General features: G+C 39.1%; 1 protein-coding gene across 1 annotated transcript in view; it reads left to right on the plus strand.

Moving 5' to 3' along the window:
* The window catches only part of kctd16b (potassium channel tetramerization domain containing 16b), an 83480-nt gene extending 66546 nt beyond the window's left edge, over positions 1 to 16934 (plus strand). Inside the window, 1 exon segment of the mRNA XM_068331836.1 lies at positions 16471 to 16934. Within this exon segment, the coding sequence (XP_068187937.1) occupies positions 16471 to 16934 (464 nt within the window).
* The last annotated feature ends 6561 nt before the right edge of the window (positions 16935 to 23495 follow it).

Genomic DNA, 23495 nt, shown 5'->3' on the forward strand with positions numbered 1-23495 from the left:
AATTTTGAGCAGCTGTCTCTAGACCAAACAGCATTGCTGGTCTCACCACAGTTTTGTACACCTTTCCTTTCATTTTAGCTGAAACTCTTCTTTCACACATCACACCTGACACTTTTCTCCACCGGTACCATCCTGCCTGTACACGCTCCTTCACCTCTTTTCCACACTCTCCATTGCTCTGGACTGTTGACCTTAAGTACCTAAAATTTTCCACCTTCTTGGTCTCTTCTCCCTGAACCTCCCTCTTCCACTTGGGTCCCTCTCATTCACATACATGTACAGTACTCTGCCTTACTGCGGCTAACTTTCATTCCTCAATCTCTAGCTTCTTCTCTACCTGTTCCCTGCTCTCACTACAGATCATCAGTACAAAATTGAATCTAATAAGCAATAGTCTCCTTTCTTTATTCCCAACCAGACTCACAATTACATACGGTTTTTTGTTGCATTCATAGGAGGATGTAATGGCTATTATACTTGTACAGATGATATACAACGATGTGAGTGTCACCTCATGGCTAAAGTCTCTTAAATTGCTCGATAAAACAAATAACTGAGTGAATAGGTGAAAATGATTTACAATGGAATACAGAAAATGGGAAATATTTGGTATTAGCCTTGAACAAATCTGACTGACCTTCTGTCAGTGATTCTACAATCTATTAATTAAGGTTATGTTATGGATCTAAATGTCATCAACCAGTTACAAAAGCACTTGTATATCTAAAGAGATATACAAGTGCAAGGCTCAGCAACAGCAGCTTACAGCTCTGAATGCTGCTCCCAGAATCCTTACTGGAAGTGAAGCACATTTACACAGGTTTTTTAATCACCATTTTGTCATTCAGTGTGTTATCAGGTGTAATTTAACATTTTTTCCCTCCAATTATCTCTAAATTACTTTATGCTATGAAGCATCCAGACTCCTCAGATCACCTGGCTTAGATTTATTCAATAGATTGAAATCCATTAAGCTCACAGAGCTTTTAGTTTCAATGCTCCCCACCTGTGGAGCAAATGCCCTGAAAACCCACCCCAAAACCCTGTTCATTTAATTCAGATGTTAAATCTACTGTTTAAATTTGCGTTTCAGTGAAATAGATAACCACTTTCTTTACAATTTCTAGGATTTATGAAGCATTCTTTTTTCTATTTAAAATATGATTTTGTACAGCTGCATTATTTTGCCAAAAGTATTGGGACAGCCGTCCAAATTCATTCATTCATTCATTCATTCATTTTCCGACCCGCCATCTCCTAAAGAAAAGCGGGTACTTTCAGCAAGAAATTAATTTATTTTATTGCATCCTGTCTATGTGTGTTTGCATGGTTGCCTGCCTATTAAAAAAACATAAATCACCACTTTTGATGGGTATATGAGGTAAAACCAAGGAACACCGTATGGTGCGTCAGCAGCGAGCTGTTGAAGAGATAAATGTAGGGTGTTGGGGCGCATCTGGCTCCCAGTATACACTCACACACATTGAGTCTGAGACGTTCACACTCGCTGGCTGCATGAAAAAATTAGTGATTTAATGATACTGTATGAAATCCACACCGATGTTACATTGGCTATTCACAAAGACATACATGCATGAATGCATATATACACTCATGAACACACAAAATTACCTAATTAATCCCATTAATTAGGTAATCAGACTAGGTAACACTCTGATAAAGAAAACTAGAATTTCAATGAGACATTTTGGCTTCTAAAGGTAAAGGATATTGGTTAATATCACTTTTTCTTTTCTTTTCTGTTTGTGTGTGGAGTCACTTATGACATCTGCATGGTGTTTGGTGCACAAAACAAAACTGACACATCAGTTTACTGCCAATTTCTTTTGCACTCCATCAAGCTCTAAGACTTGTTCTCGCCCCCTGCATTTGGTCTGCATGTATGAATGTGCGTAGGTAACAGAGAGAAAGAGTACATGTTTGTACCTTGTGAGAGCATGTGTGATTCGGTGTCCGCATATTTGGAGGCTGTGCTCCACTTCTCCATCTACTATCACAGATCATCCCTAATAAGTCCTCTGGGAAACTATACGGAGTTCGGAGTTCTTTAAACAACCCCCATTACAGCTCCATTTCAAAGTTGTTTTCTTCAAGGGCACCCAGCATTTGAACTGTCCAGCTTTGTCAATATCAATACCAACATAAAATTTAACAGACTTGCACTTAGAACCTTGATCCTGTTAGACTTATTCGGGAGGCAGCACAAAAACGCAAGCTTGTAGTTGACTTACACCCTTAGATATGATTTTGTTTGCCCAAGCTGTTCAATCTTTTTTTTTTTTTTCATTTCTCTTCTGCTTGTCTGACATCATAAACAGCACTAGAGGAGAGTCAGTGGAGACTTGAAGGAGAGCAACCACACAAAGGGAAAAATTATGTTTCTGGCCTTAACAAAATACAAATGCGCAAACAGCCTGGATGACTGACAGGGAAGCAGAGAGAAAAACGGTGGGCAATAAATAAGAATATGAAAAAGATTGAATCTGCAGAATGTGCTGTCTGAGGGCTGCAGAAACAGAAAACAAGAGAGCACGAGCAAGTAGGGACTTATAGTAGGTTACGTTAAAGAATGTCACATTCCCTCAGGAAACTGTTTTTTCCTTTTGCTTCACTGACCATGGCTTTTCTTGTACATCCTGTCCTCTGGTGTTTTCTTTAAATCCTCCCTAATGGGAATACTCCAGGTAAAATAGAAAAACTATGATGGACCATTTACAGATGCTCCAGACTGAGCCACAACTTTGAAAAAATGCCTGGAGTGAAGTGTGGAGAGAAATGTAGTTATCAAGTTCACATATGGCTTTGTTTTTAGAGTTCATGGAGATTAGATGAGATGTTTCACAGCCACCTGCATGCAGACGATGCAAGCACAAAGACAGATGCATATTACCAATATGATGCTCTGGTAAAATACTACTTGAATTCCTAAATTGAAAATTATTTTTGCTGGCCTCAGACCAAATTTTTCAGGACTCATCACATGTTTCCCTGTCAGCTTTTCCACCGAATAAAGAATGTAATCCCAGAGCATGTGGTCGCCCTCCTAAAAAGAGTGAAACAGATTGCATAAACAAGAGAGAGCGATAGAAAAAGAAATAGAGGCCAAGTACAGAAAGTCCTGCCAGGACCTGGAAGGATTTAACACCATGATAAGGTTGTATTGATCAGACACCTTTCGGTCTGTATGCCTTTGAGAGCCAACAACAGTCTTTCTTAATCTTTTGAGTCCTCTGCTTTTAAGTCAATCCTTTCTTCACTCCATCCATCTATTTTCGACATCTGCATTGATTTTATGTGAATCTAGAAGGTTGATAAGCATCTCTGAAGTTTGCTCTTTGAACACAGTATTTTCTCTATCTCTGATATCCCAGATGTCAATCTAGATTGCCCTGAACATTGTGCCACTCCTCCCAGTCACCTCAGTCATGCACATGCAGACATCCAGGCTACAGAATGGACAACACGTTTTCATGAACTCCTGCATGGCTATATCTAACGTAAAACAGGACGTAATATAGACACAACATATACAACATAACTGCAAGTTGCATTGCTTGAATGAATCAAAGCATCAAGCCATTGTATACATTTATTCAGCATCCATTATTAGATGGGAACCACCCCTTTTAATCCATTTATATGCCTTATTTCACCCTCTTGTAGCTACAAACCATTCAGTCATGCAGTCACTCGTGTATCTAGGCTCTCAGTTACGTAACAGCAGACAAGTTATGTGACTTAATTAGCTGAATACAGCATTATCATCACAGCTCAGAAACAGACAGCCTTCTGGTATTTTCCTGTGTGACAGAGTCTTTGGCCTCTTGAGAATGAAAACAAATAAAAACATCAGCAGGCAATGTCTGTTTTGTGGATGAAACCATCTGAAGAAAGATTAATGTGAGAAATGAAAGAAAAACTATTTCTAGCATTCTTTTCAATACCACCTTCAGAATCAGTCCGTAGTGCATGTTGGCAACAGAAGGTCCTTTCTGCTACCAAGCAGTTGTAACTGATAGCATGGACCACGAAGCACAGGATGAGGTATGAATGTTTTATAAGTTGAGATGGTTTCATGCTGTATAGCACTGAAGTCTTACCCCATGGATCTATTGGTTTTTCCTGCTTCATGGGTCTAGGGGGAGGGCAATGGCAATGCTCATAATTATTGCTCCTATTGAGTGTAGAGATAGAAAGGATGGTAAGATATTCAGAGAAAGAGAACAAATGACAAGGGAAGACAGAATGGGCTGAGAAATGAGCCTGAAACTAGAGACAGAAAAACACACAAGCTGGTGAAGGTTCTCTGTTATTAAGGAGAAGATGAGTTATATGAGAGTTGGAGGAGACAAAGTGGAGTTGTTGAGAATCTGAATGGGCAATCGTATCTCAGATGATAATAATAGTGGAATGACCTTAGATTTTCTGACTCTTCTTGATACAAATGTAAATGACAGAGTTGGCTTTGTGTCAGGATTACTATAGTCTTGAAGAACCAATAAATTATCTATAAAACATTTACCTTTTGTAAATAGCCTTTCCAACCTTGTGTGTTTGTGTCTGACAGATGGATAACGAGTGAATGTGTGTGACAGGCAGCCAAAGACAGGGCTGGTGTGTGCTCTGTCGAGCAGTGATAAAGCTCTTGCAATTGTTAGGGATTACAGCCAGCTGCTTCTTGTTGCCATTCCAGACAATTCACCATCGGACACTGTCGTACTTTCTCAGAAGTAATATGCAGTGTGCATATTCATTACTTCAAGCTAGTAGTATGATGAACGATATACATAAGTGATATGTGTACGTGCCATCACTGGTTTGTGTGCATGCATGTGTGTGTGTGTGTGTGTGTGTGTGTGTGTGTCAGGATAGGGCACCATTGGACATGTATTAGTCGGTCACCTTCAACATTACCTTTATCTCTCAGCCTGTAATCTGTAATTTCTTCTGTAGTCTGTTTTCCACAAAATATAACTACTTTTATTTTATATATATATTTTCTTAGGGATACACACTCAACTTTAATTGTAATGCTTCTGTAATATACAGTGATTCCTATAACATTTAGACATACATACATACATACAGTACATACAGACAGAAAGAGGGAAACATGCTGGCAGAAATGAAAACTTCTGCCATAACATATTGTCGCTCTGGAAAATTTAATACATGCTCGTGGGCAAGGCAAACATTTTCATTTAGCAAGCACACCAAAAGCAACAAGTCTGAGCGGGGAAACCGACTCACTGAGGATTATGGACCTGAAAAAAAAAAGATGATATTAAAAAATATTTGGTCAAAGAAGCTGAGTAGTCAAACACTTTCTTCCACCCTGGCTTGTGAGGGACTAAAACTGCATCAATAAATAGTAGGGAGAAGAAAACAGAGATGTCAGGATAAATATGAATTGCATTGTGTCCATCTTTTATACCAGCCTTTAAAATTATGTTTTAACCTTAACAATCCATGTAGGGATGTACTGTATGTCTCTTGCATTCTCAATCTGCTAAGTTTCTCTTTGACTGCTGAATTCTTTGTACAGAACTACATGGCCTGGTTCAGTTTTATCAATAAAAGCCAGACAGCTGAGATGTAAAGCAGGCTGACTTGGTCAGAATCTGGCAGGCTGAGGTGTCCTTGGGCAAATTTGCCTATGCTATTCTTTTGACCTGCTCTCAGGAAATACATTGTCACATTTTTGTAACATGTAACATCTTCTGATCTCTATGCCTTCGAGCTGGGAGCTGCTCTGTAAAAAAAAAAAAAAAATTAAAAGGAAAATAACTTTATGAAACTAAAAAAAGTGTTGTTTTTTTGCAGAGCATTTGAACTAAAATGAAATAAATTTTGTTGGTGTGATGTCTGCCCTGAACCGGAAAATAGACTCATATGCCTTGAAAAATCAAAGAGAGTAAAGCCAGCATCTTATTTTCCCTCTTCTCCAATTGATTCTCCATGGTGATACACTTCAGTCGGATGCTCAAGGGAGGAACAGCATTTAATAATGTCACTTTCCTCAGAACTGTAGCAATAGCATAACTTCCATAAGTCATTTATTTTATAAGAGGAGCATGGTAATCAATCAAAGCTAATAAGTTTTTATATATATATATACTGTATATATAGTTTATATATATATATATATGTGTGTGTGTGTGTGTGTGTGTGTGTGTGTGTGTGTGTGTGTGTGTGTGTGTGTGTGTGTGTGTGTGTGTATCAGTCATCTTCAGATTACCACCACTATATCCGGAGCCGGAGCCTATCTCGGCGGCATAGGGCGTGAGGCGGGGGACACTCCGGGCACGACGCCAGTGCACCGCGGAGCCACACACAAAGACATACAACCATGCACACACACACTCATTCCTACGGGCAATTTGGAATTGTCAGTCAACCTGAAGTGCATGCTTTTGGAGGTGGGAGGAAGCCGGAGAACCCAGAGAGAACCCACACAGACACGGGGAGAGCATGCGAACTCTGCACAGAGCAGGACTCGAACCCGGGTCCGCCGTGTTGCGCTAACCACTGCGCCCCCGTGCTGCTGAAAACAAATTTAATGGTATTATAAAACAAGCGCACTCAACATAGTCTAAAATCAACGTGGTGACGTAACAACTTTGTGTTGGGCGGGCATTGCAAAGCTGTAGATGAATGTTAGCAGGCTAACTGGAGAAAGAAAGCTAACTAATCATGAGATTGGAAAGGAGGGAAATGTTAAAGAAAAAGGCACCTGTCAAAAGAGTAAGTGGAAAAGAAATTTTAGAGAAGTGATAGTTCTGTTAGCCGACTACATGAACAGAACTGTATGTAGTTATTTAAAGACTGTTTTTGTCAGATGCCCGAGGAGCATTTTGGATACTACATCGATTGTTCCATTCCAAACGGAAACCATATCTGGACAGACTCTTCGTGCTAGCCGGCTAGTTTCACTCAGAAATTGTTGCCTTTTTTGTGTTGTTCCTGCTGTTTGGACTTTCTGAAAATTGTTGAAACAGTTATAACGCTCTAAAATTATGTTAACTGGGAAGTTCATGTAAAGTTATTTCTCCTCCTAACATAGTAGATGCCTTATGCCATATTGTTCACATGATTCCTTCTGGCAGATGCACCGTTATTGGTTGGGTACTGTGATTAGTGGGCGCTTGACTGACAGGTAGTGGGTGGAGTTGGTGATAGCGTAACAACGTGAGACTTTTCCAGTGAGCTTATTCAAATATATAGGTGGGGATATATAAATATATATATCAACTGTGTTCAGTGTGTATGTGTGTCCGTATTGTATTTCATTGTGAGTCAGCCAGCTTTTTACCAGCCAGAGGTAACACCAGTTGGAGGCCTCTGCTGAAATCAACACATCAGAGCCTCGAGCACCTGTCAGAAAGCATTGTTTGTAAGTATGTGTGGACATATGTGTGTTTGTGGACGTAATTGTATGTGACACTCGTTGGACTTCAGACAGACCTCCTGCCTACTTCCAGGGAAGACAAATAACCTAAGATCACATGAATCAGCTGTGGCCCATACAGTATAAATCAGCACACAGACGCACACAAGTGAGGGCGTGTGTGGTGACTGATGCTCGCCGGAGGCACGACCGCCAGTCTGACACCTCTGATGACATGAATGGGAACCCCACCTGACATCAGCCTCCCTTCCTCTGCCCAACGGCATACAGATGATAGATTCAAGGCCAATGTCACTTGCACACAGAGAGATGACCACAGGCAAAAACACACGCACACATACGCTCTCTCTCTCTCTCTCTCTCTCTCTCTCTCTCTCTCTCTCTCTCTCTCTCTCTCTCTCTGTCTGTTGGTCTATTAAACATGTACAATTTATATAAAGGCATGTGGCACATCGTGCAGTATCTGACATGCCACATGCCTGTGCATATACTGTACATATGCATGTGCACACATTCTTACATATGTATGGGCTCAGCACTGAAGGCAAGCACTCTTACATGGCAGTTTTAGAAGTCACATATAGGACCACATGCTGCACTGTATGTCTAACTTACATGAAGACAATATGCCTTAATAGGAACAAACATAAGAAAGTTGAAGGAAAAAGAATTACACTTCAACATTAATAAGACATTATTGATATCTGGTTACCATTGTCAGTGATGGCTCCGAAGGTTAGAGAAGCAAGTTTGTTCCATGTTGTCAGTTTGAAACTCTGGACAAGCAGAATAAATCTAGGTTGGAAGACAAAGAAGTAGCACTTGCACCTCTGTCATTACCTCCACTGAGGTACCCCTGAGCTTGTCCATGAGTCAAGTACTCAACCCCATCTGTTCCAGCAGTGCTAGTCATTTGGCAGCAGATCAGCATATAGCTGTACTGGGCAGCACGTCAGACAAGTCAGAAACTGCAACTGTGGAAAACTGACTAAGGACATTAAATTCAGTTATCCAATCAGTGAACATCCTCTGAATAAATGAGGTTAATTTGACTTTGAGTCTAAATAAATTGTTAAGACTGATTATTTTATCCAAGGAACTGAACAGCAATTTGTCTTTAACATTTTTGTTTTGGTTGTAATTGTCATTATTGTAATTGTCAGTGTTTGTGAAAGAAAAAGCACATTGGGAGGCAAAGGAAATGAAAATGAGATGATGACCTTGACCTTGAGAAAACTAGGTCAAGGTCAAATTTCAACTTTTGCACTCGTCGCAGATTTTAGAAGGCAGTCATGATACTGTACGCGCCTTCTATTGGCTGACAGCATCCGGAAATGCATATGTTCCGTGAGTCTCAGACTTCCTTGAGACACAAAAGTGCTTTAAACAGTCGTTAGGAGTATGGGAAAAGGTGAATCAGATCAAAGGTGGTTTAATATCAGTATGGGGAGGGTTCATAAACGTTTAAAGTACCGTAATAATAAGATAAATAGTTTGTCGCTCTATCGCGGAATTTGTCAATTGCATGTGGTTCCTGGAAGACATTAACGACAGCGCACTGTATACCTTTTCACGTTTACATCTCTGAAACCTGATGACATATGATCACAAAACAAAAGCAACATTTTCAGGAAGCCAGAGGCATAAAAATGTGTAGGTCAGGGTAAAATGTTGAATTCCAGGTTGTCGCGGGATGTTGCAGTCTCTGACTGTCCTGTTTTGTACTTAAATTATGGGTTTAAAATAGTTCCCTACTAAGCCAGTTGTCAGCCTCCCTACAGCTGATGAATGTTTAAGTCAGCAATACAAGATATTATATGGACTCCCATGTTGTTTCGTATGCTGCTATGTATACTGCAGTTTGAATAGATGACACTTTGATGGCTTTTACACCTGAAAGTCCACACCAAGTTAGTTGTGATTTTGCATTGCAAATTTTCAAATGCACCAATGAACTCTTCATGAAACACCTGTGTCCTGTCGTCACGATCTAAATGGCGTAAATGACCCCGAATGTGCAACAACAAAACATTACAGGTATATCACTATTAAATACAACTGTTGGTGGTGATGGTGTTCTACTGTAACTTCCTGTAGTTGGTCAGAAATTATCTCCAAAGAAACGGTTTCACATAGCAGCAAACCAAACAACAGTTCATTTTTTTTAGGTCCAAGACTACCTGTTTCTGTTTCACTAGGGCTAGGTCTGGATCTGCATGAAGTCTCATATTTCCACATTTGGTCCAGAGCAATCTGAATAGTACAGAAGCCAAACAATGTAATGTAATGTTCATTGAATGACACTGCACCTGACTGAGAATACTAGTTTCCTCTGTTTTGGATGCTTCAATATCATTAAATGTACAAATATGATGTATAAATATTTGTCATCCGTTAAATGTCAGCTGGTGTAGAAAAATAAAAGTTTGAGTGAGTAAATGTTCAAATAGTGATAACCTAAGTTATTGTTTAGGCATCCCAGTGACAAGATGCCTCATTAGGATAATTAGCGGCTTCAGCCTTTACACGCTGAAACCTTGACCTTTAATTATTGCGCCTCTATCAGTGTCAATGTGTAAGCCCCAGAGCTAACTGCCAGTCTGAGTTTGACTCATATTTTTTAATGAGACAAATTGTTGAAAACAGTGTGTTAGAAATTACTAAACACCATGGACTACATTCCTCCTCCGCTCCACAAGGTGGTGGAAGTTCTTCCTGTTTGTTATTGCCTCCCCTATAAATATAGACAAGAATAGGCTAGACTTCCTCTTGTCACCAAACACATGGTGCCGGAAGCCAGTGATGTATGCTGTGTGTCTTTTGATATTTCATTAACCATTAGCGTACATCACTGGCACTCATCATCTTGATAAAAGTTTTGACTGCAGATTGTCAAAGAATAAAAGACTTGAGTGCAACCTTTGCTTCCTTGTTGTCAGTGCGGCTGCCAGCTATAACCTTATTTCCCAACAAAATTGGCCCTTTGAGCCAGACAGCTGAGCCACACACTACGCAGTGTCCTAAAATGGCTAACAAACAACCAGCCAAAAGAAGGCCTACTGATGAACCCCCTGAACCTGAGCCCATTGAACGTTAAGCTCTTTCTCCTAATTGTGTTGATGGACTCTAAGGTGAAATAGACTCAACCTGGCCTTATGCAGAAAATGAAGCCACCTCACAATGGTCTCAAACGTCGCCTAAACCATCTATACCCACTCAAACAGAGCCTGGCCTGTCACCTGAACCCCTTCTACCAACCTCTCAAAAAGAGGACCAAATCTTTTTGCCATCAGTACCTTATAAAGTCATCCTTATAAAGTCATCCCGAACCCATCGACCGAAAAAGCCAGCAATGCTCGCTGATTCTATGCCACAGCAAAGACCATATACCCGTAGTTCTTATAGTAATAGCACTCATACTAAAAAAAACCTTTGGTCTCTCTACATCTCACACAAGCAGGCATTCTGGTAGCAGTCACCCTACGTATTTAAGTGAGCTCTAAGTCAGCATACTTCATGCACAGAAGAAGAGAGGTGAGCTGGAGGAGCTAAAAAGACAACAACAGGAGGAAAAAGAAATGGACGAATAATGCAGATTGATTGATGAGAAGGCCAAGCTTTTCTGCAAAGGCAGGAAAAAGCACACAAGGAAAGGGAGAGAATTGTCAGACAGGTTAAAATTAATAGATGTATTCACCAGAAGGAATTAGAGCTTGAATCAGCCCAGCTTGTGTCTAGTTTCCTTCAACAAAACCTGAATTTGAATTTGATACAGTTGCTTTTCTCCTTCACCTAATATTGCCATCTCATCCTTTTATGATCTGCCCCAGTCCAGAATATTTACTCCTGCTCCTTCAAGACTTACACATGCTGACAGTCAAGTTCTCCCAACTTTACAGCCTCTAATACCACAACCTAACCTCCCTATAGCTCCCCAAACTTTGCCTGTACAACAACCAATGGAGCTAAATTTAGCCCAAGTCAAGATGCCCAATTTGCCCCCTGAAACCACTGCTGAAGCTGCAGTGCTCTCCAAATCCAGTATGCCTGCCCAGTCATCTACTCTCTGTGCCGCTGTATCACAAGCTTCCCTTCTTGATCACCATATTACTTCACCTGTGGCTACTGTCCAAGCTCCTAACCCCACTGTATCCATGGCTGGTCCTAGACAGCCCACTCAACAGTCACAATCACTGTAATTATCGATTCAACCCCCCAATAGTATGGATCTGTTAATAGCCTCTGCATATGCGATTCCAAGACCTTCACTCCCTGTGTTCAAGAGTGGTTGAGAGAGTGAGTTTGCCCTGTTGAAAATGGCTCTTGATAACCTCCTTGGAAATCATCCACATCTCAGTGAACAGTATAAATTTGAGATTCTTTTGTACCATCTGCAGCACCCAGGTACTAACAAGCTTGCCAGATCCAGCATGTATGACACCAAACCATATTCTACAGCTCTTGCAGCGCTTGAGGAGAAATATTGTCAGCCAAGGCTCCTTGTTCAGAGTGAAATTGGAACAATATTGAATTCCTCCATTATCCGCATGAATGATGTAGAGGCCGTAGATGATTTCTCCCTTTCCATCCATGCTTTGGTGGGAATGTTGCTGTCCCTTTAAAGGTCCTAATGGTTCTGAATTAAAATGAGGCTCTCATGTTGATAGACTACCTAGCAAAATTATCTTGCAGTACAGAGATGGATTTGTTGAGTACTGCATTAACCATGGCATTATTTCTAGTCAAACAAACCAAACGTACTCCCTCTTTGACCTTTCAACCTGGCTGCAGTCAAAGATGAGTGCTAAGTAGTTAGCGGAAAGGGCTGTTGAACATCATAGAAAGGAAAGACCACATTCTGCATAAAAATGACATCTTGAAATGGATCATAGAAAAAGTGAGATACAGTAAATGTGGGGGATGCACACAATGGGATAAATGCACATGAAAGAGGCTATGTAACATCTGTAAGGAGATTCACCTAACTCTTCTCCATGAAGTTAATGTAACAAAATCAGCCACAGTGATGTTGACATCTTCTCCCTCAGAGCTTCTTTACTTGGACAAACCTAGTTGTTCCCATAAAGTCATGTTGAAAGTTGTCAATGTGTATCTCCACAATGGGGAGAAGACCCTAGCAACACAGGCAGTCCTTGATGATGTTGCTGACAGATCCATTGCCTTTCCCCAAGCTGTTCAGTTGTTGGACCTCAGAACTCATCCAGAGACTGTCTCGCTACGCACAGTAAGACAAGATATAGTGCAATAAAATGGAGCATCTGTATCCTTTGAAATTTCACCTATTAACCGACCAACACATAGACATGTAATCAGTAATGCATTCACTGCAGACAATCTTGGCCTGTCAGAACACACATATCCCGTGAAACAGCTATAAGAACAGTATCACCACCTCAGAGATGTTCCATTGCAACCTGTTGACCATGCATGTCCCCTTGTACTATCGGCTCAGATTATGCCCATTTTATTACACCCACAGAGCCAATTCTCATGGGGCCCCCTGGTGGCCCATTGGCTGTACGTACGAGACTAGAGGCCTTGCAGTATAGTCCAGATTTACAGCTGGCTCGTGCACAAGTCAACTTCCTCTATCTGCGCCACATTTCGGGGGAAGCGGGGAGCAAGAGAAAACTTTTTTTTTTTAAATGAGAACCTTGCTGGATAGATAAAGATAAATAAATAAATAAATAAATAAATAAATAAATAAATAAATAAAGATAAATAAAGCCCTCTTGGATGTTATTAAAGCTATATAAATCCACACATGGACACACTTTATTGTCTATGTATTGGACCATTACAGTCATGATCACTGAAAAAAAAAAAGCACATTAATAAATATAGCACTGACATTGGTTTAATTTCTCTTCAATCAGCAAGGTACTATAACAATTATCACCCAGTATAAAGACTATGATAAACTGCAGGTCTACGTATTCAAATCTTACTTCTCCCTTCAATTAGCACAGGAAAATTGTTTCACACTTGACATACCTTGATGTGCTTCAAAGCAATAAAACTGCTCTTCAATGATAATTACAGTATGACTGTAAGAGACACCACTTAATGGCATTTCACAAGTATCAGGTAACAGTGCTTGGATTTTAAATAATGTGTAAATGGCATCCCTGTTTAATTATTTGCCAGCCAATTTGTAATAAAGGTAGACATTTGATGGAAATCCAAATGAACCTAATGATGAATCAGATGAGATGTCTGTGTGTTTAGCACTAACGAGGCTTATATCCAATCACATATCTGTAAATGAAATGTCACTGTCAAGACTATAAAGCTTTGAGGTGGATATAATCACTAAGTGTTGAAACAGAATGTTACATGTATGCATGTATGGATTGAAGGATCAGCACACACACACCCACACACAAGACTGTGACATTTGTCGCAGTGGCTTTACAAGTCTTTATTGTATTTTGACAGACCTGTTGCATAATGGAAGAACCATTTTTAAACTAACCAATTACAAATTGGATTGTAATTGTTCAGAGGACCAGCTATTTGCACAATGACTTAAATTAAATTATGCATCCCTAAAGAAGAGATGGAGGATGTGTGTGTGTGTGCCTATATTATGTTCTCTATTAAATGCTTATTTTTACCTGAGGCTGGGACGGTTCTAATTAATACCTCTAAATTAATGCTACAACTGTAGTGTCATGCATATCTTCCCCTTAAACAAGTATATTTGTGCCTAAAAGTATGTGTGTGAATATTAAATTTGTAAATGCTTGAGGCAATTAGTGATCTAAAGTGATCTGATATGAATGGCATTTCTCTCTCACTGCGTGTGTGTGTGTGTGTGTGTGTGTGTGTGTGTGTGTGTGTGTGTTTGTGTGTGCGTGAATGTGTGTGTTTGTGTAGTCATGTATTTTTACTGCTGAACTGAATGCTACTCTACCTATAGTTTATGTTAACAAGGCACCATTGCCAAAGCCATATTTCTTTCCTTTATACTAATAAATGCGTATTTATTACCTAAGAGTTTATAAGTGATACTGATGGAACAAATCTCAGTGAGATGAAGTGATTTCCATAGTGATGTTTCTTTACAAAAGAGCCAAAAACACTACTGAGGAAGACTAAAGGAAAGTCAAAGCAAGAGGGCATTTATTTAAAGCGCTGTTATTTATATTATTGTAGGATCTCGTTTGAATCAAAATGCAAAAGCCCCTGTAAAGAAACAGGAATAGGCCCGAACTTGATAGTGAGGAAGCCTTGACTGAATGACTTCACAAGACTGGAGATGGGGCATCACATGTGCCTTTTTCTCATGGGTTTTGATTTCTCTCCTCACTTAACAGAGAGGAGTCCATCAGCAACAGATACTTATATCAATTATTCAGGAGGTTAGCATGAAAAATAAATGGTTACTTCCTGGAGCAAGAGGTGTGGTGCCGTTCTGATTCTGAGTCAGCCCACTGTATGCTCACATTGACTCCCTTCAATTATGCCTGCTGACTGCTTCTGTTGGCGTGTTATTGGTCAAGACTGCAGCTTCTGGGCTGCAGTTCCAACCTTATCATTTCTAAGATACTGTGCTACTCTCAAGGTCAAGTGAAAACAGCTGTTGTCCTCAAAGTATTGATCATATAACTGATAGGTAATCTGTTCAGATTTAAAATTCTTCTGTGATACTTTCCATTCTAATTATTCCACAGGATTTTGAAACATTTTAGACTGGTGTTGAAATGACTGAAATGATTGATTGTGAACGGATTCCTAAAAATTCATCATTTGGTAGGCCAAGAAACTCAGACTCCATGGTATAAATGGTGACCTCTTCAAAGCTGATGAAAGAATGCCTAACCTAGGCTTTGCTTGACCTCCATAGGAGTAGAATAATTTTCTTTCGCGAGTATTCATGTACTTTTTGACATAGATTGAAGAAGAAGAAGTATACTTCATTAATCCCCAAGGGGAAATTGCATGGTCACTCAGGTATACATTTTTGTGTTAGTTTTTTACAGGCCCCTGAAACACAGCACACAACGGGGCCTGTAAGCATGCAGCTAGTACACACAACATCAAACTATACATGGGGAGGCAGAGTGACGGGCAGTGACTTTCGGATCACGCCCCAATTGAGCAGCTTGTAGGGGGGACGGCGCCTTGCTCAAGGGTGCCTCGGCAGTGGCTGGGAGGTGAGCTGACACCTCCCACTGTCAGCTCACAGTCCGGTGATATCCTGGTAGGAGCGGGATTCGATCCACCGATGGCTGGGGCGATCTGTCTTCAAGACATCTGCTCTACCACTGAGCCACTGTTGGCCACTTACAAGTCTCTTGGCCTCTCTCATGGTCAGTTTGATTTGACCATGATTGTGTGGTGCTGCGATTTATACTCCAGCTTTACAACCACAGTTCGAGATTAATAGGTTGGCTGGAGAACGAGACAGCAGGCTTTGGATGTCAAGCTGCACAAACAATGTTTCCACAGCTCCACCTCTATTCATCTTTAAATAGACAGAATTGAGTTTTTTACGATGTTTCCCTGTACCAGTTGCTAAAATGTCTCTATTATAGAAAATATAATTATACCCCTTTGCGCTATGGTGGCTCATCTTTTACTAAGTATAAATGCCTCTACTGTCAGTATTTAACCTGAAGTACATCTGAAGCAGGTAACTCTAGACCTTCATCATTTGCTTTCAAAGCTCTTCTGCTTCTTTTTAGTGTCAGTGTGAATCTGCTCAACAATACAGCATTGTCCCACATGCAGCCAGCTTACTTCTGATGGAATTGGAAGCAAGCCAGTCATACCTCACGTCATGTGACTTTGTTCTAGGTGATTGCCATTTGGCATTCCCTGCTATACTTCTTTGTCTGTCTTCAGTGCTTTTTACTTCGTCTTTGTTCTTATGTCTGACTAATTTGTGGCTCTCTTTGTGTCAGTGTCTTGTTTTTCTATTCATGTTGATGAACTCACAAAGACTGAATGGTGAGGGGAAAAAAAGCTCTGGAATGACTAACATTAGCCTCTTTTTCATTTTTGTCTCTTTCCAGGGGGCCAATCACGTTGGTCCTCCCCTCCATGTGACTGCTGCTGCAAGAACCACAAGGGCGACGGTGAAGGTGAGAGTGGCACCTCCTTCAATGAGCTTTCCACTTCCAGCTCGGAGAGTCAGTCTGAAGCCAGTTCTCCCCAAGGGACAGTCATCTGTGGTCCTGTTAGTAGGCAATCACACCCCCACACCAATGTCCAAACCTTGGACAGGCCATTGAAAAAGGGCCCCATAGCCATGCTCCAGCATTCCGAGCAGCGGCGCAAGAGTGACTTGCTGCGCACACTCACAGCAAGCTCTCGTGACACCAGCAGCTGCAAGAAGAGGCCAGTGAAGGAGAAGCTTACTGTTGAGGAGGAGCTGGATAAATGCATTCAAGATTTCCGGAAGATCAAGATCCCAGAGCGGTTTCCTGAGAGGAAATACATGTGGCAGGCCGACCTGCTGAGAAAGTACCGCCTCTGAGTCCAGAAACCAGACTAGAATCAGTTTACATGTTTTTTGATCATGACTTTTGCAACAATACGGAAATACAATAAACTCATATGCATCCAATTTCTGTGGGAAACTTCACCCTTACGTCAGTAGGCTGGACGTCGACACAGATGCAGAGAAACCAGACTGTTCTCCTACTGACATAAGTAGTACGTATGTGCGTGTACGTAGTTTAGGCTTACTCTATGTACTCTAAGTATGCGCTATACTTTGTGGAATGCTTCGGAGCTCTGAATACTTCATCCCTGTGGAACGATCTGATTGGAGGAAAGACATCCTCTATGAACCATCTACCAACTGATGGCTTCAATGGGGGTTATCAAGACTTATGGTCAGCACACTCTATTATTATTCCACTGAAAAACCACAAACACTAATTAAGTATGTGAATGTTTGTGAATATATGTGTGTGGCCTTAAGGTCACAGGTAAATCTGCATCAGGACTCATTAATAATTCATGCTGTCCTGTGCACTCACTATAAATACACACAGAGCTTTGTGCTGCCAGGGTGGTGACAAAAGCCAGGACATACAAGGACCACATTTTAGCAGATGAGAAACACAACACTGTAATAGGCATTTTCTCCCATAATTATTCACCAAAATTGACAGAGCACTCTTGACAGAGCATTCCTTCGAACATTTAAATTCAAACCATCTTCTGTGAGACACCTACCGAGGATTCAGAGTAGGACAGCAATGCACAAAGATGAGTAAACTTTTTCCCGACTGTTAACATGGCAATCAGTAAATATTGATGATAGAGTCCAGTGATGGAGTTGATAGATATGGTCCTTGTTTACGGATATAAATGAAGTCCCTGGGTTACTGTCAAACTGTTTGTGTATCTAGTGAAAATCCAACATTAATAATATATTTGATACAGTCCAATTCCAACTGAATAGTTTGGAATGCTGTTATTGGAATGAAGATACACATGTTTATTGTAAAAAAAAACCCCCATAACTCACCAATATGTTGCGCATAAGAGAGTGGATTATGAAAAAATGTAGATATTTAATGAACATGAAACATTGCTTGAGTCACAGTGCTGAAACCTTTAAAGATGGTGATGTCAATCACCACAATCACTGTCAGATTTACTTGTCCAGTTAAAGATAGTGTTATTGTCATCACAATATATTTTCACAGATACACTCACAAAATAAAGAACATTTATGAAAAGGGTTTGAAATGTTATACAGTGGAAAAGGAAGTATGTAATGCAGAAACCTAAAATGCATTCTTTTTTGCACAAAATAAAATATTAATTGAATTATTTTTAATTTAGCCCCTCTGTGATGGGCAAATTTACAAAATTTTCTCAATGAATCCTTATAGTCCAATTACTCACACAAACCTGGACATATATTTCCAGATGAGATGTTTTATCAACGTTATGTTAAGCAGAATTTGCATCCCTCTAACTCTCCTAGACTACAATGAGTCTAGGAGAGTCTAAATAGAATGCTACATTTGCTTTAGGCTTTAAGATGGAATATGTAATAATGGTCTTATCAGACTTTTAAAAATCAAAACCTTGAATATTGTATCCAATTTTCAAAAGAGTAAATAGCTGGTAAGAGTGATAAATGACTCTTGCAAGGAATGTGTGTTTGTTCATTGTCCCCTCAGGTGAAAATCAATGTATTCCTCAGCAATGTGATAGATACAGTAGGTGTGATGAACAATATTGTTTGAGTTAAGAAGTTGTGGATATTGATTCTGTGACTTTTTGCTGATGAGGGACAAACATTGAAACTTGTCATTAATTGTAATTTTATTTTATGAAAGTGTGGAGGAACAGGCTTAAAACACAATCATGGCTTTTACAAAGCACAAAATATGGTAGTTGAATTAAAAGCACACACAAAATAATAAAATATGCATTGTAAAAAATTTATTCAAAGATCGATTTATTTAACAATATTCCTGACATGTTAATAGAACAGCACATTTAAAGTATGCTTTATTACACTTATTTTTCTATGTGAAGGGCTCTGAATTAATAGACTAATAAATGCCCTTGTGTTGCCCATATGTATTTCCTGTAAGAGAGGTGGTTCATGGCTAGTAAAAACAGTCCAGCTCAGTAATGCCCATATGTCCGCTGTTGTTTATAAAGGAATATACTGTAGTTTCAGGTGGCACTAGGTACAAAACAACCCTGTTAATAAAACAAATATAACTTATTTTTTTACATTTCTGGAATATTACGATTTTCATTTTGAAGCCATTTATCATCAGCTGGAGTTATATACTAACCCAGACTACATAGCATATGTACATAAACACCATAAATCATACCTAACCAGAATAATGTATTGTACACTCTGTGTATACCATGCAAATTCATGACGTGTGGCTGCTAAGCTTTTTTATAGTTATGCAGTAGACTGAAGCTAATGTAATACAGCCAGTCTACTCTTATCAGTTAGTGTTGGGCCATCTGGGATGAGGTAAAATATAACACACACGTATAATATATATACACATACCACCATTAAAAATGATAGGCTGGGTTAGGGCTGCTCAAAATTCAGAACAAAAGTGTCATGAACTGTCAGCACATTTGCCACACAATGCCAAATCATCTGTAAGCTATGGTCAAAAAAAAAGAAAAAGACAAAGTGGAAAAGTTTGTTGAAACTGTTCAACCTGGAACTTTACCCTTTTTGTTTTTTACCATCTCCCAGTCAGCAAACATTTGGACAGAGCTGCTTTTGTTTTACATAAGGAAAACTGGCTTTGAAATGGGAGAGAGGACTGGGGTAAAATTGCTGAATCCCATCTTTTAACCATGTTTATGTATTAGGTGAGTTGTATACGATTCATTGACATTTTGATCCTAATTATATGACAGTCGTTTTAATCATGTGACACCAGACTGATTGTAACAAAATGCAACTGCAGTTGGAGTGTGCATCATGCAGCTTGGCATTTGGAGACTACGCTCTTGCATGTCAGCTTGTGCCAAGGTAAAAACCATCAAATTAAAAAGAAAAAAACACCACAGTTTAATTTCAAAATTCCATAGACATGAGTCAACACACAACACAACTAACTTTATATAAATCGTTATTTCTTCGGTCTGACCTGAAGAGGAAAACAGTTCACTTTATTATGCTGAATTACGAACAGCACAGCATGTTAAATTGAATGATGACAAGGGTTTGTGATTTTATTTCATCTTATAGACTGGATTTGACCATTAGTTTCCCAAGTTTGCGAGCACATTAACAAAGCAAACATCAACCACTTTCCCACTGGATTTTTCTTTACTAATTAAACACATGCTTTCACTTGCTAACACAGTTATAATCTGGCTAAATTAACCACATTTTAGTTGTTCCATAGTGCTTTGCATATGTATTCTTTTGGCTTAAGCACCAACCATTCTAATGAGGTAAAGCAAGTAAGCAAAGCAACATTAGGGAATTTATGCATGATTTTAAAAACACATTTTTTAAAAATAATTCAAGAACAGGGTTACCAGTCCCAGAAATCATAGTGCATGCACACACACACACACACACACACACACACACACACACACACACACACACACACACACACACACACACACACACACACACACACACACACACACACACACACACACACACACACACACACACACACACACACACACACACACACACACACACACACACACATTTATAACAACATATTGTAAGAATATGTGCTTATAAATACTTTTAAAAAATACCTACAGTTAAAATTAATACCAATATACCTGGTGGCCTTCTAGACTTCAGCTGGTTTTGCACAATATATAAAGTTATCTAAGAAATACTAACAAGAAAGTATTTGACACAAAAATACTAATCACTTTACATGCACAACAGCCCCAAATGAAGTGTCTGCAATGAGGGAGAAAGATTGTAGTTGCAGATTTCACTGTCAGAGCACATCAGGTACTGCACTTTGGGACTGAAAAGAATAGATTATGTAAATCTTATTGATAAAATACTGATTTTTGTTTTAACTCAGATATGTTGTACAAAATGTAAGAGAGACTGTGAGCTGATGTCAAGTTTGTCATTTTATGCGACTACAGTCTGTTATTTTCCTTCCTGGAGTTATAGACATGCACGTGAAGCCTGTGCGAATGACTGCAGGCCCTTTTATTTTCCTCTTGCCTTTGATGATTGTTCAAACCACAAAGAAAATCACATTATTCTGATACCACCGTGTTAGATCAGGCACATAAAAACAAAACGGATGTCTGTGTTGATTACTGTTGTTCTGACACTAAAAAGAAAATGAAAAAAATGGTCAAGAAACATTGTGAGCATGTTGGTATAACAAAACTTAACAGATTTGACTTAGTCTGTTCTTGTGATAAAGAATGTCAAAAACTGATGTTTAACAAAGAAAAAGGATTTTTTTCAAAAAATCTTTAAAAAAAAAAAAAAGATAAGCACAAATGTGTTGATGGTGTATGCTGTTTCTCCACAGGTGTATAACATTATCCAATAATAAGTCAATTCTGCAGTGTGAAGGAGCTCCTGCAAAACAGAGGCATTCTCACCAGGGGTGCATGATCCTGGTTCATCTGCAGCATACAATCAAATTATTTTGGTAATTATACAATTACATACTTAAAAAAGATCCAGTCAAAGTTACTTATCCTAAAATTCTATGTAGAGGTACTTCCAGAAATAAAAAATCATTTTTATCCACAGCCAAATCCATGGTGAGAGTTGCCCTGTATTCCAGGTTTCTTTGTCTCCCTTCAAAAACAGTACAATTAATCTGAAAGTCTTTAGATACAAAGCATATAATGATTTTGAAAATGTATGACAACAACCAATAAACAAGATATTCTGTACCACGACTCAGTCTTTACTATTGCTGCTACCTTGTATACTGTTAAAAAATAAAACAGAAAAGAATAACAGTAAATTGTTAAAAATGTATTGTGATAAATCATGAAAATCATAACTGAATAGACATAACAGGAGTTTTCACACATACACCTCTAGAGAACCAAATTATTTAAGACCAAAAAAAGTTGTTTGTGTGTTCACTTTGTCAATTCATTTAATTAACTGTTCTTTTTCAGATCCTTTTCTGCTTTGTTGGTGCCTCAGATGTCCCTTTGTTCAAACACTTCCAGTGCTCAGACTTTTACTGCTAAGGATTATTATATTTGGAATACAGTATTTGGACTTTAATACTCAACCAGGAGCAAAACCAGAGATAGGCTGAGTGGGGGACAAGCACTCTTGACTAATTATGTTTCCATGTTGTGAATATGTGTCATGTTAATGTGTGTGATATAGTTGTTGTTTTTTTTCTTCTGTTGCATAAAACGGCTGCTGGGTCGCAAAACAAATTTCAGCACCAGCTGACAAATAAAATTCATGTTCATATTCATGTTCATTACTCTCATTCTCATTATATCACATTGCAAATAAGTTCTGATAATGTTTTTGTCTTAGACAGATGCTGTTTGATGTGCTCTTCAATCCATATATACAGCAATGCAATGGTTTCTTCCTCACAGCCTTTTTTTTTTGCATATGTGTTTGTGTTTCTCAATCAGTGTGCATTCCAGTGTATGTGATATGTCTACGGCAAGCCTAGAAGGCTACAATGCAAATGGTAGACAAATGCTTTTTTGTTTGTCAGTACATCCACAAACAATGATCAGGTATTGATCTTTTTCATTTTGATTGCTGTAGGGTAACAAGAAGGAAAAATATTCAAGTATTTCATAAATGGATGATTTATCAGCTCCACTTTACCAATATTTTGATACACCACATATAGTGGCATATGTTTGCCTATAAGATTAACTTATTATTGACCATCCACTGGCTGGCACAAACTTTTTGTTTGTGTGGCTAAATATCTTTTCACTCGGCCATTCACATTTGTCTTTATATGTGAACCATATCTGACATCAGTTCCTCTATCTGTACCGTTACCCAGCTTTTACAAAACCGACAATAAAAAGTAAGAAAAAAAAAGAGGGGGAGGGGGGGATTGATTGAAGCATCTCTCGTCAGTCTATTTAATCTGTAACCTCATATCTCCCAGTTGTCATTCCTGTGATCAATGTTTGACTGAGGATGCTCAGTGTGAGGAAGATCACATGAATTCTGATCTGACTATTTACACTACTGTCACCTCAGCAGGAACCAGAGACAATATTAGTTATGAGTAAAATCCAAATTGAAAAGCTCAGATTCCCTGTCATTTGTGTGCAACATAAACCCGTGTTGCACACAAGGAAGATTTGATTCAATTTGGGTTATTTGGGGAAGAATTGACTGGGTTGGAGTTGTGGTAGTGAAAATTTTCAGTCTTTTTGGAAGTTTCCCACAGCTGTAGGACATATTACCTGCTCTATCGCCTGCTCTACCACTGAGCCACCACCGCCCCAAAACTGTCACCAACATTATTCTTTGGAGAATCTGCTATTAGAATGCATGTAATTTATCACTTTTGATCAACAAATCTCTTTTTATTGCTGTTGCTTTAATATTTTAAGGAAGAAC

Source organism: Antennarius striatus, chromosome 13 (genome assembly GCF_040054535.1).
Source record: "Antennarius striatus isolate MH-2024 chromosome 13, ASM4005453v1, whole genome shotgun sequence".
NCBI lineage: Eukaryota > Metazoa > Chordata > Actinopteri > Lophiiformes > Antennariidae > Antennarius > Antennarius striatus.